Below are 13,122 nucleotides of genomic sequence, written 5' to 3' on the forward strand. Positions count from 1 at the left end.
CCACACTCACATAGTTCTATGCCCGCGTGGAGATGTCCATCATGGCCTGACATGTACTTGGGCTTGACAGTAGGTCTGCAGAAGTATTTCTCTGGCTGCTAATTGTCACTGGCTTGAGTTTCTTTAGAAATTGACTCATAGATTATTCTAGGACAACTTCTGCCTTTCCTGAATTAGTTTCATCCTCTGACTTACAGTGTCACCCCCAAGCCTCTTTTTCCTAGTCAGGCAGGGATCCTCTCCACAAAAATAACATATGAACCGACCTGTTAAAGGAAATCTCTGAGCTGGTTGTCATCATTTATCTGTACACAGATCCATCGTTGACTGCTGCCTGAACCAGAGCTGAAAGGGCTCCTGGTTCTCTAAGCCATATTTTACAGGTGGCTGTTGTTGTACTCAAAACAACGCAGCCCGCTGAGGTGACACCTTGCAGCATTCTTTTGCAAAAGGGAACACGGCATGTGAAACGAAGGGTCAAATGCTGAGCAGAGGTGTGTATATAACATGGCAGGTAGCTTGTAGCAAAAGCCATGTGGGAGACAAATAATCCATAACCTACAGAGCCCAGGAGATGCAAATCTTGAAAAGCTGTGGTCATTATAGTCCAATTTGTCCAGCATTAGAACAATGCCCTGTCTCCTTTCTTAGCGCAGATATTTTGACAATTCATGTGTGCCTTAAAGCCACACTCCTCACTGAAAACTTCAGGAGCACTGTTCTATTTAGGAGCTGAATTCAGCTCTAATAGGAAAGCCAGGTTCAAAGTTCATGTATATCTAGGCATAAGGGATTGGGTGATGTTGGGTGGAATGGGGTGGCCCTTAGGCTATGAATAAACTTGCAGTGAAAACATATCCTTTGGTGCTGCTGTCATTGGATTTCACCTTTGACTGCAGAATGTTGCCCTGAAGAATAATAAAAACAACTGTTTTCCAAAAGATTTCCAGCGTGTCGCTTTTCATATATACTTAATACTTCAAAATCTTACAACAGCAATCCAAAAATTTACAGCACCAAGGAGCCCTATTTAGCAACGCCTTTCCATTAATCTGCTTTTTTTTTTTTCTTCAACAGTATAATTATGTTAGAAAAAAGGAAAACAACTGTGTATTCATGGTCCAACTTAATAGGCCCCAATACTTTGCTAAAGCACTGCAGTGGATCAGTTGGAGTTAATTATCATACAAGATTACATTGCAAGTAACAACAATATGTCAAAGTAATGTGCAAGGTCTGCCTTGCAACACAAAAGCAAGAAATTTCAAAGTTAAGTCTAAAATTATGTGTTTGGATTTCCTCCTTTACTCACTACATCACATTTAAAGTATTAGAGCCCCAAGGAAACCTTGTTTAAGACTGGCCACTTCTTAGCCAACCCTTTTGCTAAGTGTCTACAGCTGATTAACAAGCAGGTGTTAAGGACAATTCTGAAATGTCTTGATTTTAGAGATTTAATTAGCTGATTAAGACCATGAAAGTAATTGTGTACTGAGATGCTGCTTACAGTCAGTGTCCAATATATATATAAAAAAAAAAAAGTGCTCTTTTATTTTTATATTTTTCCATGTGTGAAGAATAAATACGTTATGAAATATTTCAAATAAAAAATTGTAGTCTTGTCTTTCCTGTTGTTCCCAAGCCTCCCTTGCACCTCAACACTATGGGTATGTAGGAACAAAACAGGCTGTTAGCTTTATTCAAAGACCATTGAAGTCAACAGAATGATGCTTAATGAATGTAATGAGTTTTAGATTAAACTCTAAGCTACTGCATCACAAGTACCAAGGAAATAGCTTCTGACTCATGGAAAAGAAGGATTTGACTTGATTTACATTTATTGTTTTGCATTTGTTCAGATACACAAATTATCATCTGACATCGAGCATCCAGTTACAGTTTTATGTTTGAAAGAGTTCTCTGTAGTGCAAGAGTGGCCTCTGGTAGAAAGGGGAACAATCACATTTCATTTCGAAAGCAATATAAAAGATAAAATAATTTAAGAGTAAAAAAATCTTTCACGATTTCTTTACATAATTCAAAGCAGGAAAAATCACAGAGCTGCTTTTTTTAGCTAATTTTGCACTCTTGAAACATGATTCTTCAGGGGGTACATATGCAGCTAAGCTGAACAGTAAAAACTATTTTTAAATTCAGAATTACAGAATAATTTATCAACGAAAGGAAATTTCTGCCTAAACTTTAGTCTTGAGAGATGCCCCGAAGGATTGCGAGGTCTGCTACCTAGTCCTAAACAATACACGTGGAAGGGTGAAAAGAGTGGTATCAAATCTATAGATCATTCAGTGGGGTGCAGGCCTTGATCAGACTCTTTGCTCCATGTATAACATGATAACTGCATTCACATTGCTGAAAAGTTAAGATTCCCTTTATCGTGCTCCACTGTAGAATCCATTTCATTGATCTAAGATGCTTTAACTGGATGAGGATTTGTTTGGTCTAACATATTTTGAAGAGCAAGGCTAAGAACTGTGCGACTGCGAACTCTGACGATGGGCGCCTCTCCCTTGGTTTTGTCTGAGTCGGTCACACTGTGAAGTCTGCTTTCAAACTTAGTGAAAGTAACGGTTGTATGTACAACACACAGCTTCGTCATCAAAAGCAGGATGCTCCAGCAACACCTTGGGTTAGATCAAGTTCCCAAAAATAGACATTCAGTGATAGCAGTGATCTTACCTTCATGTTAGTGCTTGAGTACTTAGTTATTATTGAATGCTTGTGAGGACACAACAGAACTCAAAACAGGATTCTAGCAGTTTACACGTTCAAGAGCAGTTTCAAGATAAGTTGATATTAAAACAACATTTAAAGGATGATAATAAATATCTCTTTTCCTGCAAACCAGGTCTGTGGACTCCTTGGGACTCATGGGCTGCTTCTGAAGAGTCTGCAAAAGGTAATTAAGAAGAGTAAATGTACTGTCAGTCCACTTCAGTTTGCTGTATAAGGACCACTGCAGATCTGCTGACAAATGCTTATGACTCTTCAAACTGATGTAAGGTGAGAACTGCTATTACAAAACTCTTCTGCAACTGTTTTTTTTCACTTCTTATGCCTTCTCTTGGGCTGAAAGAGGAACCAAATAGTCAGTCGGTTTCATGCTGTAATTATCAAGATCCAGCACAATTGCTACAAGGCATGACCTGCAAAGCCAAACAACTTTTAATTAGGAATGGAAGCTTTATGAAGTATGAGAACATTTCTGTTAGCATTGGCTGTACGAACATCAGATCTTTTCAAGTAAGCCAATGGGTTTCTGTAGGATTTTCTTGTTTCCCGAACACTGCAAATTATCAGAACCACGTTGTGTTATTCACATCTATGTAAGTGTAGAACTGTATTCATCTTTGTAGTCTCAGTTAATGCCACTAAAATCAATAAAATAAATCATGTTAGGTGAAATTCGTCTCTGTGAAGACGGACAATGCATACCCTTCACAACAAGAAAAATATGATTTAAAGACTCTGTATTAGATCTTTTAGTATAGAGGGATCAAAACCTCCAGCCTGTGCATTAGAGTGCAATGTTGGAGTATGATATCTCTCTCTTCCTATAATTTTTCTCTGCTGCCTTCCTAGATTCTGGACTGTTCTGTAAATTCTCTATATTGACAGTTTGCTAGCATCCTTGGTGTTTTTCTTCAATTTATTGTCTTGTTAGACCTTGAGATGCTGTTGGAATTGGATGGTAGGTTTGGTAGGTCTCTAAGTGAGAGAAAAAAAGGTGTTAAAGTACCAGAGCTGCTCATTCTCACCATGCATGCTATAGGCACCTCTTTCTTCTAAGGAAATGCTTTCTATTCATGGAAGTTGCATAGGGAAATTCACATTCAAGGCAACATTTCTTGGATAACGACAAAGCAAGGGAGAGACCAACACTCCGCAGACAGCATGTTCCCCAGGACTAAGGGAGACACCTTAGAGTTCATTTTCTGCCCAATTTCTTTCCCATGTTAACTAATATTAACTAACATATTAACTGATATCTTGTTTATATGAATTGAATAAACGCTAAAAAAAAAAAAAGAGAGTGAGTTGATTTCTTAACCTCTCCATACCTGCAAAGGCTCACTCCAGTAGTAAAACTGGTTCTTTGAAGGTAGCACAGAATGTCAGTTTTCTACGCTACTCTCAAAACTCTTGAACTCAGACTGGTGTCTTAGGGGAGGGTAAGAATCTCTCTCTGATCAAGTGGAACAAAATAGATCTGAAATCCTTAAAACTTCATTTAAAAATGTAAATTCTTTTTGCCTAAACATCCATTTCTGAGAATCTCTGTGCTGTTTTTTTAAGACATTTTCATTAAAAGACACTGCCACAAATTTGAACTGAGATGAGGTGAGTTATGGTAATATACAAACATACACTGGGAGAAAAATAGACTATTTATTTGCAAACAATCATCTGAAGTGATTATTCATTACTTAGGTTTAAGAGAGATTGTCTTTAAGGAGAATATATTTCAGTAATTATATACAGAAATTAAATATTCAGTGGTCAGATCTTGCACAGGTGAAGTGGGTATGAACAGGATGTAACCCCCAAGATTGCCTGAAAACTGTTTTCATAGGTATAAAACTAAAAGAGAGAGAAGATTCACTTTATTAACAGTATATAGGGGATACTTGGTTTTTTTTATTATTATTATTTACTGTTTCCTTAAGTAATAAATACAGGTAAGCATAGAAAAGTACAGGTTTAAATAAGAATTGCAGGGCTGTGTTATGCCAGCAGTGCCTAGTGTACAGTTAATCAGAAAGCAAAAGGTAATATAAATTGTTTCTGACATTGTGGGACTATAACACTACATTTCCACCAGTCCCGTAGCTCTAGGGAGAATTAGAAGTATGTATCCTGAAGATACCACAAACCCAAGAAAAATGAAGACATTTGTACGTTCTATTTCCACATTTGTGTCTTAGTTGTGCAATTGTGATATATATAGATTATTACTGTAATAGTACATGTTCAGTTCTGATAAAAGTAACTGCATGAATTTGCTTCTGCAACCTAAAGTTCAATTAGACTCCAGCCATGGAGTAATTACTTCTATTTATCAACAACTTTCCTCTCTGACCCTGTTCCTATACAAATCCTCATCACCCTTTGATGTACTAGAACATATTGCTATATGTCAGACCACATTATTCTGCCTGGATGTACTGGGTAAAATCCTAGCACTTATGACAAGGGTAATAAACCTACCATACATTTCTGTGGTTCCCGGATTTTACCCATTAACTGTTCTTGGAAAAAATTAATAACAACCAAGCAATGATTCAGGTAGTCTCTTATCCTGTCTCTAACACGGTGCAAAAACTTTCAGAGAACGTTAGACATACTGTAAACTCTGATCATGCATAAAAACAGGTCTGTCTTGAGGCATCCAGGAGCTACATTTTGCCATGAATTCCAAATATTAATCCCAACAGCTTCTTACTCGTTTGTCTAATGCATTTACTCAGCTAATTCACATAAAAATTGAAACTTTTAAACAAACCAATTCTTTTTGTCAAGAATACTGTGTAAAAGACAGCTTTATAAATAAGCTATAAACTGCGTAGCTGAATATTTCTGTTAAATTGTCTCTCATCTGCTGGCTTTTAATTTAATTTTGTATCTCTGATATTGCATGGTAATGAAAGGTAAACAGGAGAGCTTCAATAGTTTGTTCTATGCCCACTTTTAATATAATCAAATCTTAACTAGATGTCCTTTCGACCTGCTTTTCAAAATGTATGAAGCTGTAATATCTATATTCATTTTCCTTCTTTTGACACCACTTTCCCCTTGACCCCTTCTATCTGTAGTTCCACCTTCTCCCTGAATCCCTTCTCATCTCTGTTGCTGTCTCTCCCCACTATCACTCTGTTAAATGTCTATTGTAGAATTAATCAGTTTAAGCTAATCAAAATGCTGACATTAACATAAAGCTCAGTTAATTGTGTCTCCTTTGTTTTTATGAAGAATTAACCAGTTTAAAACATACAAAAAGGCTGTAAGACACATTTGGTAACACATTTATTGGCAATTATAACCTGATTTGGTTGGTATTGGGAGAAGCACAATGATTTCTAGAAGCTCGCTGCCTGAGCATCTCTTGCAATTAGAAACAGGAATGACAAAGTGATAAAGTAAGCTCAGTGTAGTCAGTGTGAAGCCGGAGCCACAGAACCTGGTGTGGATTTTGCCAGGTCTTTATGCTAACATCATGGGTTTACCCTAGTAATACCAGAAAGCTCGGTAAGAACACTGTGTCCCAAATTCCATAGCATTTTTCTAATCCATTATTAGACGTTACAATGAGAACGTATTAGCTAATTAGAAATCATTACCTCCTCCTGCTCAGGTAGATAACACTCAGAATCCCCTGGTGTCCCACAACGCTATAAATCTTCTAAACATGAAGCTCTGGTTATCCTGAAAAAGCTTGGTTGTATTTAGTTAGGAAAGGTTTGGGAAAGCATCTGGTATGACCTCAGTTACTACAGAACTCATTAAGTCGAGTCACTGAGCATCTCTAGCACAGTATATAAACTATTTGCACGGCATTAATGTCCACATAAAGCCAACTATTCTGCTGTTTTTTTCCTAGGATGCACTAGGTTGACTGTAAGAAGGATAAACTGGGATAGAGTCTCTTTGGGTTTCTCCAAAATCTACGTGGGATGACTGCTGTACCATTTGTATCTGCGAACAGCACCATGAGACTCATTGTCTAAACAAAAAGCAAAGTGTATATTGAAAATGCTAATAATAATAATAGCAACGTATATTAGGAGCTTCAGGAGGAAAAATGTGCGTAACAATTTTTTTTTCTCTCTTAGCACAGACATAATTTTGATTATAACAAGACTCTCCATTCTGAGATGAGGCTCTGAAGCACCATTTCATCCAAGATGAGGTACCCACTCTACCGAGTATGTATAAAAATAAGATTCTGAAACATACCACCTTCATTCATGGTTATTTTTTCTCTTCTCTTGACCTAACATCTATGATGTAAAACACAATTTCTTTCACCATTTTTTTCAGTAGTTCATCAGCTGTCAGCGTGGCAGGTGGCAGTCAGACTGGAATACACAGCCGTAGGAATGGGGAGAGCAAGTGAACGGGAAGAAAGCAGGTCCACTAGGAAAGCACACAATAAAAGGAGACAGTAGGATTTTTCAGAGAATGTGTTAGAAATGGGCTGGAGGTAGATTGAATGGGCAAAGATACGTACTTGCAACCAGAGAAATTATTTGCCTATAGGAATGTGCTTTTCACATATAAAATGTGTAAACTTCACATACCTGTGCGTAGCTTTCGGATCTGATATGCTTACCAAAAGAGAGAGAGAAGAGTTCTCTACAGTAAAGCTGGGCTGTTGCTCTTGTTCTTACTTCTGAGTCTTAAACTCCCTGCCCAGATGAGCTGGGCCAGTTCCTTTCCTTGACTTTTAAGTTTCCACATCTGTAAGACAAGAATACAGCTGAGCTGCATGAGGATGTTTACATGGATTCATAGGTAATATTTGTTGAGTGTCTTGAGCTTGAAGAGTGCTATAAATAAAAGGATGGCCTTTATACTCCACCTATCTCCACAGATAACCATTTCTTTACATAGAGAGATAAACTGACAACTGCGATCTCAATCTAAACAGGGAACGCTACCAGCCACCCTGCAGCCTGATCCCTGCCTGAACTGAAATAGACTCCATCTTCCGCGAATGACCCCCATAAAGGGGCACACAACACGCAGCAAGCAATGCATGCGCCTAGGAGTAAGTAGGAGTAGCGCATGTGTGCTTCCAAAGGCATTTGTTATGCTCCTGCATCACTGCGATGATGCCCCGTTCTTCACCTGTGCCTCTGGCTTCCTTCAACAGTAGCGTTTTGAATCTCTGATGTTATTCATTAGCATATGTGCTGTAACCTGCCACCGTCTTACATCTCGAGTACTAACAGGAAGGTACAGGCAGTGGCGCTGGGTGATTCCTTTGCAAATGCAACACCAATTGCTTTTGATATATTATCCCTAACTCAACTCAGCATAGCCCCCAAAACACCAGAGTCCGAGATGGTGAAAAAAAAGGAGAAAGCAGAAGAGGACCAAGGGAAAGTGCCCCGCTGAAATCACAGGGAAAGGAAACACTAAGTGAAGAACAATCTTCCCTAGGCTTATGAGATGACCTAACACCTCATTTCTGTCTCCATTTGATAGGGTTTTGTGAGCCTCAAAGCAGGAAAAAGAGGAAGGAGCTGCAGTATCCCTACGGCGAGGTGTCACGGAGACAGGTGCAAGATCAGCCCCTCAGAGCCAAGCTTCGGGCAGAGGCGCAGCAGCTATGGATGCACAGGGATGGAGCGGGACCGGTGCTCACGCAGGAGGCGGGTGCCAGGGAGGCACAGGGGATGCCCAGCGCCCACCTGCGCTCCCGGGGGGGCAGCGATGGGGCAACCCCGCAACTGCCACACGTCCGCCCTGCCTGCCTTCTTCCAGCTTAAGGGATGAAGCGGAGAGAGACTTTGCAAGATTTCCTTCCTTTCCAGGAGGTTGGGAAGGACCTCATATTCCCTCGTAGGGGCTAAACTCATCTCCCTTCGCCCCGCGGCGCTGCGGGAGGCTCCTCCTCGGGCACCGCAGGAGGACGGGGAGCGCTCGGGGCAGGGAAAAAGCGCATCGTCTCCTCGCCGGCTGCCCCGTGTCCCTTTGCAGTCCCCTCCCTCCGGCTGCCCAGGGGTCCCTGCCTGCATCCTCCTCCTCTTCCATCCGCAGCTGGGGCTGCGCTGCCCTTCCCCCGCCCCCCCCATGCACATGCACGCACACACACACCCGCCGAGGCGATGCAGCTTTAAAGGGACCCACGTGAGGCGCTGAGCTCCCTCCGGCCGCAGCCCCGAGCGCTGCCGCCGCGGCCGCCAGACGCCAGCGCTGCCAGCCCGCCTCACGCCAAGTTTGATCGATAACAAATTCCCCCCCCTCTTCTTTTTCTCCTCCTCCTCCTCCTCCCGGGCCGGGCGGAGCAGCCTCGCCGGCTCCGTCCCCACCATCTTTGGGGGAAGTCCCTGCGCTGGGGGGGCGGCTGGAGACGGGGGGAGAACGGCGCAGCCAATGAGCCCTCCCAGGCTGGGGTGAAGGCGAGAGGAGAGGGGTTCGGGGAAGGGAAGAGAGGGGAAGAAAAAAAAAAAAAGAAAAAGAGAAGAAAGGAGGGGGGACCATCCTTCCCACTGCCTCCGCCAGCATCACCACCACCACCATTGACGCGGCTCCCAGTCTCCAGTTGCGCCCATGCCGGTGCCGCCAGTTTCGGTTTAGGGGCTGAACTGCAGGGGCTGAAGAAAATGGGGCAGAGCGCGCCCCGGACCCTCCTGCTGCTGCTGGCGGGGCTGCTGGGGGACGCTCTGGCGGGGTTCCCCAACACCATCAGCATAGGTAAGCGCCGCGCTCCTTCCCCGGCCAGCCCGGGGCGACTTGCGGGGTGTAACGCGGCTCCGTCCCTGCCCGCGGGGTGGGCGAGAGGCAGGGGGGCTGCCTGGGCTGGGCTGGCTCCTGCGGGATCGTGCCCCGAAGTGGCGCATCCCGTGCGGCAAAGACCGTGGGAACCCGCACCGGCGCGCTCGGAGCCCCGGCGGGAAGGAACGCGGCGCTCCGGGTGCCTCCCCGGCACCGCACGTCTGCCACGGCTCCCGTGTTCCCAGCAAAGCCTTTTGCAGCCGGCGGCATCATCTGTGCAGCCTGGGCAGCCTTTGGGAGCCACGGCGCAGCCCTCCTCAGCCAGCGGCATCACCGAGGCATCCCGAGCATCCTTTGGGTACCGCGGCTGCCGTGTCCCCAGCAAAGCCCTCCGCAGGCAGTGGCATCATCTGGGCAGCCTGGGCAGCCTTTGGGTGCCGCGGCTCCTCTGGTTGGACTTAACCCTGCGTGCGGGCAGCCCTGTGCCAGTGGCCTGCTTTTCGAGGTGCACCTGCAGCTCCCCGTAGCTCAGGGAGCACCTGGGTGCGATGTGTGGCTTTAAAAGCCCAACTTTGGGCTTGGAGTGTGTATTTCCTGGACCTGCTCTGCCAGGATGATGTGCTCGGGCTCAGCCCGCGCCTGTGCTTTCCGTCCTGAGATGTGCAGTATGCAAATATAACTTATTCCTGCTGTTTTCTCCTCGAAATTAATTCTGAAATACCTTTCCCTCCTTTTTTCTCCCCCATCGTAGGTGGACTTTTCATGAGGAACACTGTTCAGGAGCACAGTGCATTTCGATTTGCAGTGCAGTTATACAACACAAACCAAAATACCACAGAAAAGCCCTTCCATTTGAACTATCACGTAGATCACTTGGATTCTTCCAACAGTTTTTCAGTGACAAATGCTTGTAAGTAAATACATGCTTCTAAAAATAAATATTTATATGTTATCTGTCATTACATTCATTTTCTCCCTGGCAGCCTGTAGCGCTTTTTCGTGCTGTGTAGTGCAAGAGATGTGTGTACTGACATGGGATTTAGTAGATTTGCAGCATTACATGGTTGAATAATACCTTAGGGAAAGTTCTCTCACTGCATCTTTTCACCCCTTTAGTTTTGTTTTCCAGAAAAACCATCCATGTTATTTATGTAGCAGTGCTGTGTAGCTGAGATCAGTGAATTGCTGATGAAGTAATGTCCCTCCTCCGTTGAGGCTACAACCTAGCTGTGTGAAACAGCATATTTTGTTCATAATACCACATAGGAATAAAATAGAAACAGCTGTTTGCCAGTGACCTTGAGTGGACAAAGCTGGAGGGGTTCACTTGCAGGCTCTGCCCTGAAATATTGGGTTATTTTCTTACAGTGAAAGTCCTTTTAAAAGCTGAGGAGGCTGTGAACTGACAAATACCCTTAGAGCTGAGGGGAGAGAAAATGGAATCGGAAGGCTTAGTGTTATGAGAAATAGCTCTGCACAAGCAGTGTATTAGTGTAATTTGAGCCTTTATTAACAGAAGAAGTGAAATAGAACTTTGAGTAGTGTTATTGTGGTGTTAAAATGCGAAATCTTTTTCTGAAAGACTGGTGCGTGTTCTGCATTTTAAAAAGAGTTCCTTTACCAATAGTAGTTCTTGAATATTTGTTTTCCTGATGTGTCCAAATGCAGTTTTATGCAGTTTTTATTGTAAACCTTTGAAAATGAAGGGAGCCTTCTTGCGGGGTAGTTGTATGCACTTTGCTGTATAGGGAAGTGTGTCTGTATGTGATGGAAAGGAGCTCTGAATGCAGTGTACTAACTTTGTCATGAATGTAATTCCTATTCATTAATTGAAGTATTGAAGTACAGAAAGGTAGTATCATAGTTTAAATCAATTTTGTGTTTTGAAAACCTTATTTCTTTACTTTTTGTTTGTTGGGGATAAGATAGTTCTTATAACCCTGTCCCACGCTGTATAATCAGAAGGCCGGACAAGGAGATATTTTATTCTTCTAGGATTTCAGGTATTTTCTGAGAAAAGTGATGGTTAGAAAATATACAGTAAGGAAATATTTGGATAAATTTTGGATTGATATTCTAACATATCCCCCATGTGACTGCTTTTTGCTAGTGCAGCATTACACTTGTTAAAGGGCTTTGAATTAGGACCTTTAAAACTTGGGGGGGGGTAATTATATAATATCCAATAAAAACATTTTCGTAAAGTGGAAAAAGTGGTAAATAAAAGCGTGTCTCTACTTTGCGTCTTACTCTACTAATCCTATCCATCCTCGACAGCTCTTACAACAAACATCAGACTATTAATCCTTAATCAGTGTAATCCCTTCAAGAGGCTGTATCTCAAATGTAGTTTCCTAAATATCAATTATATGGATTTAAACTAAATACATTAAACTGCTTGGATGATTAATTATTAATTGTTTTTTAAAAGTTCTACCAACACTTCTTTACCGATCCCACCAAGATAAGTGAACCATATGCTCATTCAGAGGCGGTCAATGTATTGTTTAGTCAGTGTGCTTTTGTCTTCTGACACCTAATGGTTTTTTGTCATTGCTCAGTGAAAGCTGTGGCAATTTTAGTAAGATAAGATGCTTTTCTGTAGCGTAGGGCTGCATGTTCCAAGGCACAGACTACCCGTCTAGTAAAATTGGGAAAACTTAAAACTCTGGAGAAACTGTAGACCAGAGAATGCCAACCTCCAGTAACTGGTTTAGAAATAGAAGATGTGAAAAAAGAAACAAGAGAAAAAGATGAAAAGGTGACCTTGTCCATAGATTGTTAACCATCTGGTAATAGTGCTGGTAGGAAAAGACAACAGTGAGTCCAAGTCATCAGTTGGCTGGGTCTCAGTAGCTTGGAATGAAAAAATAGAACAGTTGCTCTTTTTGGATCTGGAAGCAATTATCTTTGAAAGTCAGAGCGCTCATACATATCAATGCATTAGGATGAACTGATAACTTCTCATACTACCTGGGTAACATGTCAGATGTTCTGGCCTAACTACCCTTAATCACCTCTGCCCTTCCCAGCGGAGTGGCAGATAATCTCAGGGTGCTGCTTCCTTCCATGAGGAGTTCTCTCCACAACATTTTTACTTCTCTTAGAGATAAGCATAAATTGTATCCAGGGCTGTCACACAGCCATTTGATCAATATTTACAAATTGGCAGAGATCCATTGGAGAGAAACCTGCAGTGAGTGACTGCCTTCACTGGAGAGAGGGAGGCTGTGGCTGACTTTGTGGTGGGACAGGTGAAGGGAAATCCAAGGAAGCAGCGTGTGTAGCATAAGCCTAGTGCCTGTACTAGTCGGTACCTAGAAAATAATAACTTTTCATTCTCCTTTGCTTTGATTTATATGCTAGTGGCTGTAGTAAGTGTTCGTATGTGCAGGAATTGAGGGGGTCTCTGCTCAGGAAAGGCTCATGTTCTTGATGTGCAGCTGCACATTCTGCTTGGTGCAATCTGGTGCATTCCAGAGGCAGGAGAAAAAAAATCTCTTCTGAAGTATCCTTGTAAGCCAGATATAAAAAGACCACCTCTGGTACGGCTTATCGGGCAACATCCCAAAATGGGAATAAACTTGTTTAGAAGCAGAAGATTCCTGCCCTAAGCCCCTCCCTCTCGTTCCTTTTTCAGTTAAATGATGCATAATCTGATTC

At 42.5% G+C, this 13,122-nt stretch overlaps 1 protein-coding gene and 1 long non-coding RNA gene across 9 annotated transcripts in view; one reads left to right on the forward strand and one right to left on the reverse strand.

Moving 5' to 3' along the window:
* Positions 1-1,559: 1,559 nt before the first annotated feature.
* Positions 1,560-9,077, reverse strand: LOC128853121 (uncharacterized). 2 transcript variants are annotated; one of them, XR_008451395.1, is made up of 3 exons: positions 8,872-9,077; positions 6,357-7,476; positions 1,560-3,726 (listed from the first exon to the last, which is right to left on the reverse strand). It is a non-coding gene; the product is annotated as an uncharacterized LOC128853121 (long non-coding RNA). The 2 variants fall into 2 exon arrangements; XR_008451394.1 differs by having other exon boundaries at positions 8,839-9,077.
* A 98-nt stretch (positions 9,078-9,175) lies between these two features.
* Positions 9,176-13,122, forward strand: part of GRIA3 (glutamate ionotropic receptor AMPA type subunit 3) — a 155,246-nt gene continuing 151,299 nt past the window's right edge. For 5 of the 7 annotated variants that reach the window (XR_008451393.1, XM_054075376.1, XM_054075377.1 and 2 more), the window contains exons 1-2: positions 9,197-9,438; positions 10,211-10,369. Coding sequence is in view for 6 of the 7 variants with exons in the window: in XM_054075376.1 (XP_053931351.1) it covers positions 9,348-9,438; positions 10,211-10,369 (250 nt within the window). In the remaining variant the exon portion in view is untranslated. Of the gene's footprint in view, positions 9,439-10,210; positions 10,370-13,122 lie in introns of all 7 variants that reach the window. The other 2 variants (XM_009571388.2, XM_009571389.2) reach the window with 1 other exon arrangement.

Source organism: Cuculus canorus, chromosome 10, assembly GCF_017976375.1.
Source record: "Cuculus canorus isolate bCucCan1 chromosome 10, bCucCan1.pri, whole genome shotgun sequence".
Lineage (NCBI taxonomy): Eukaryota > Metazoa > Chordata > Aves > Cuculiformes > Cuculidae > Cuculus > Cuculus canorus.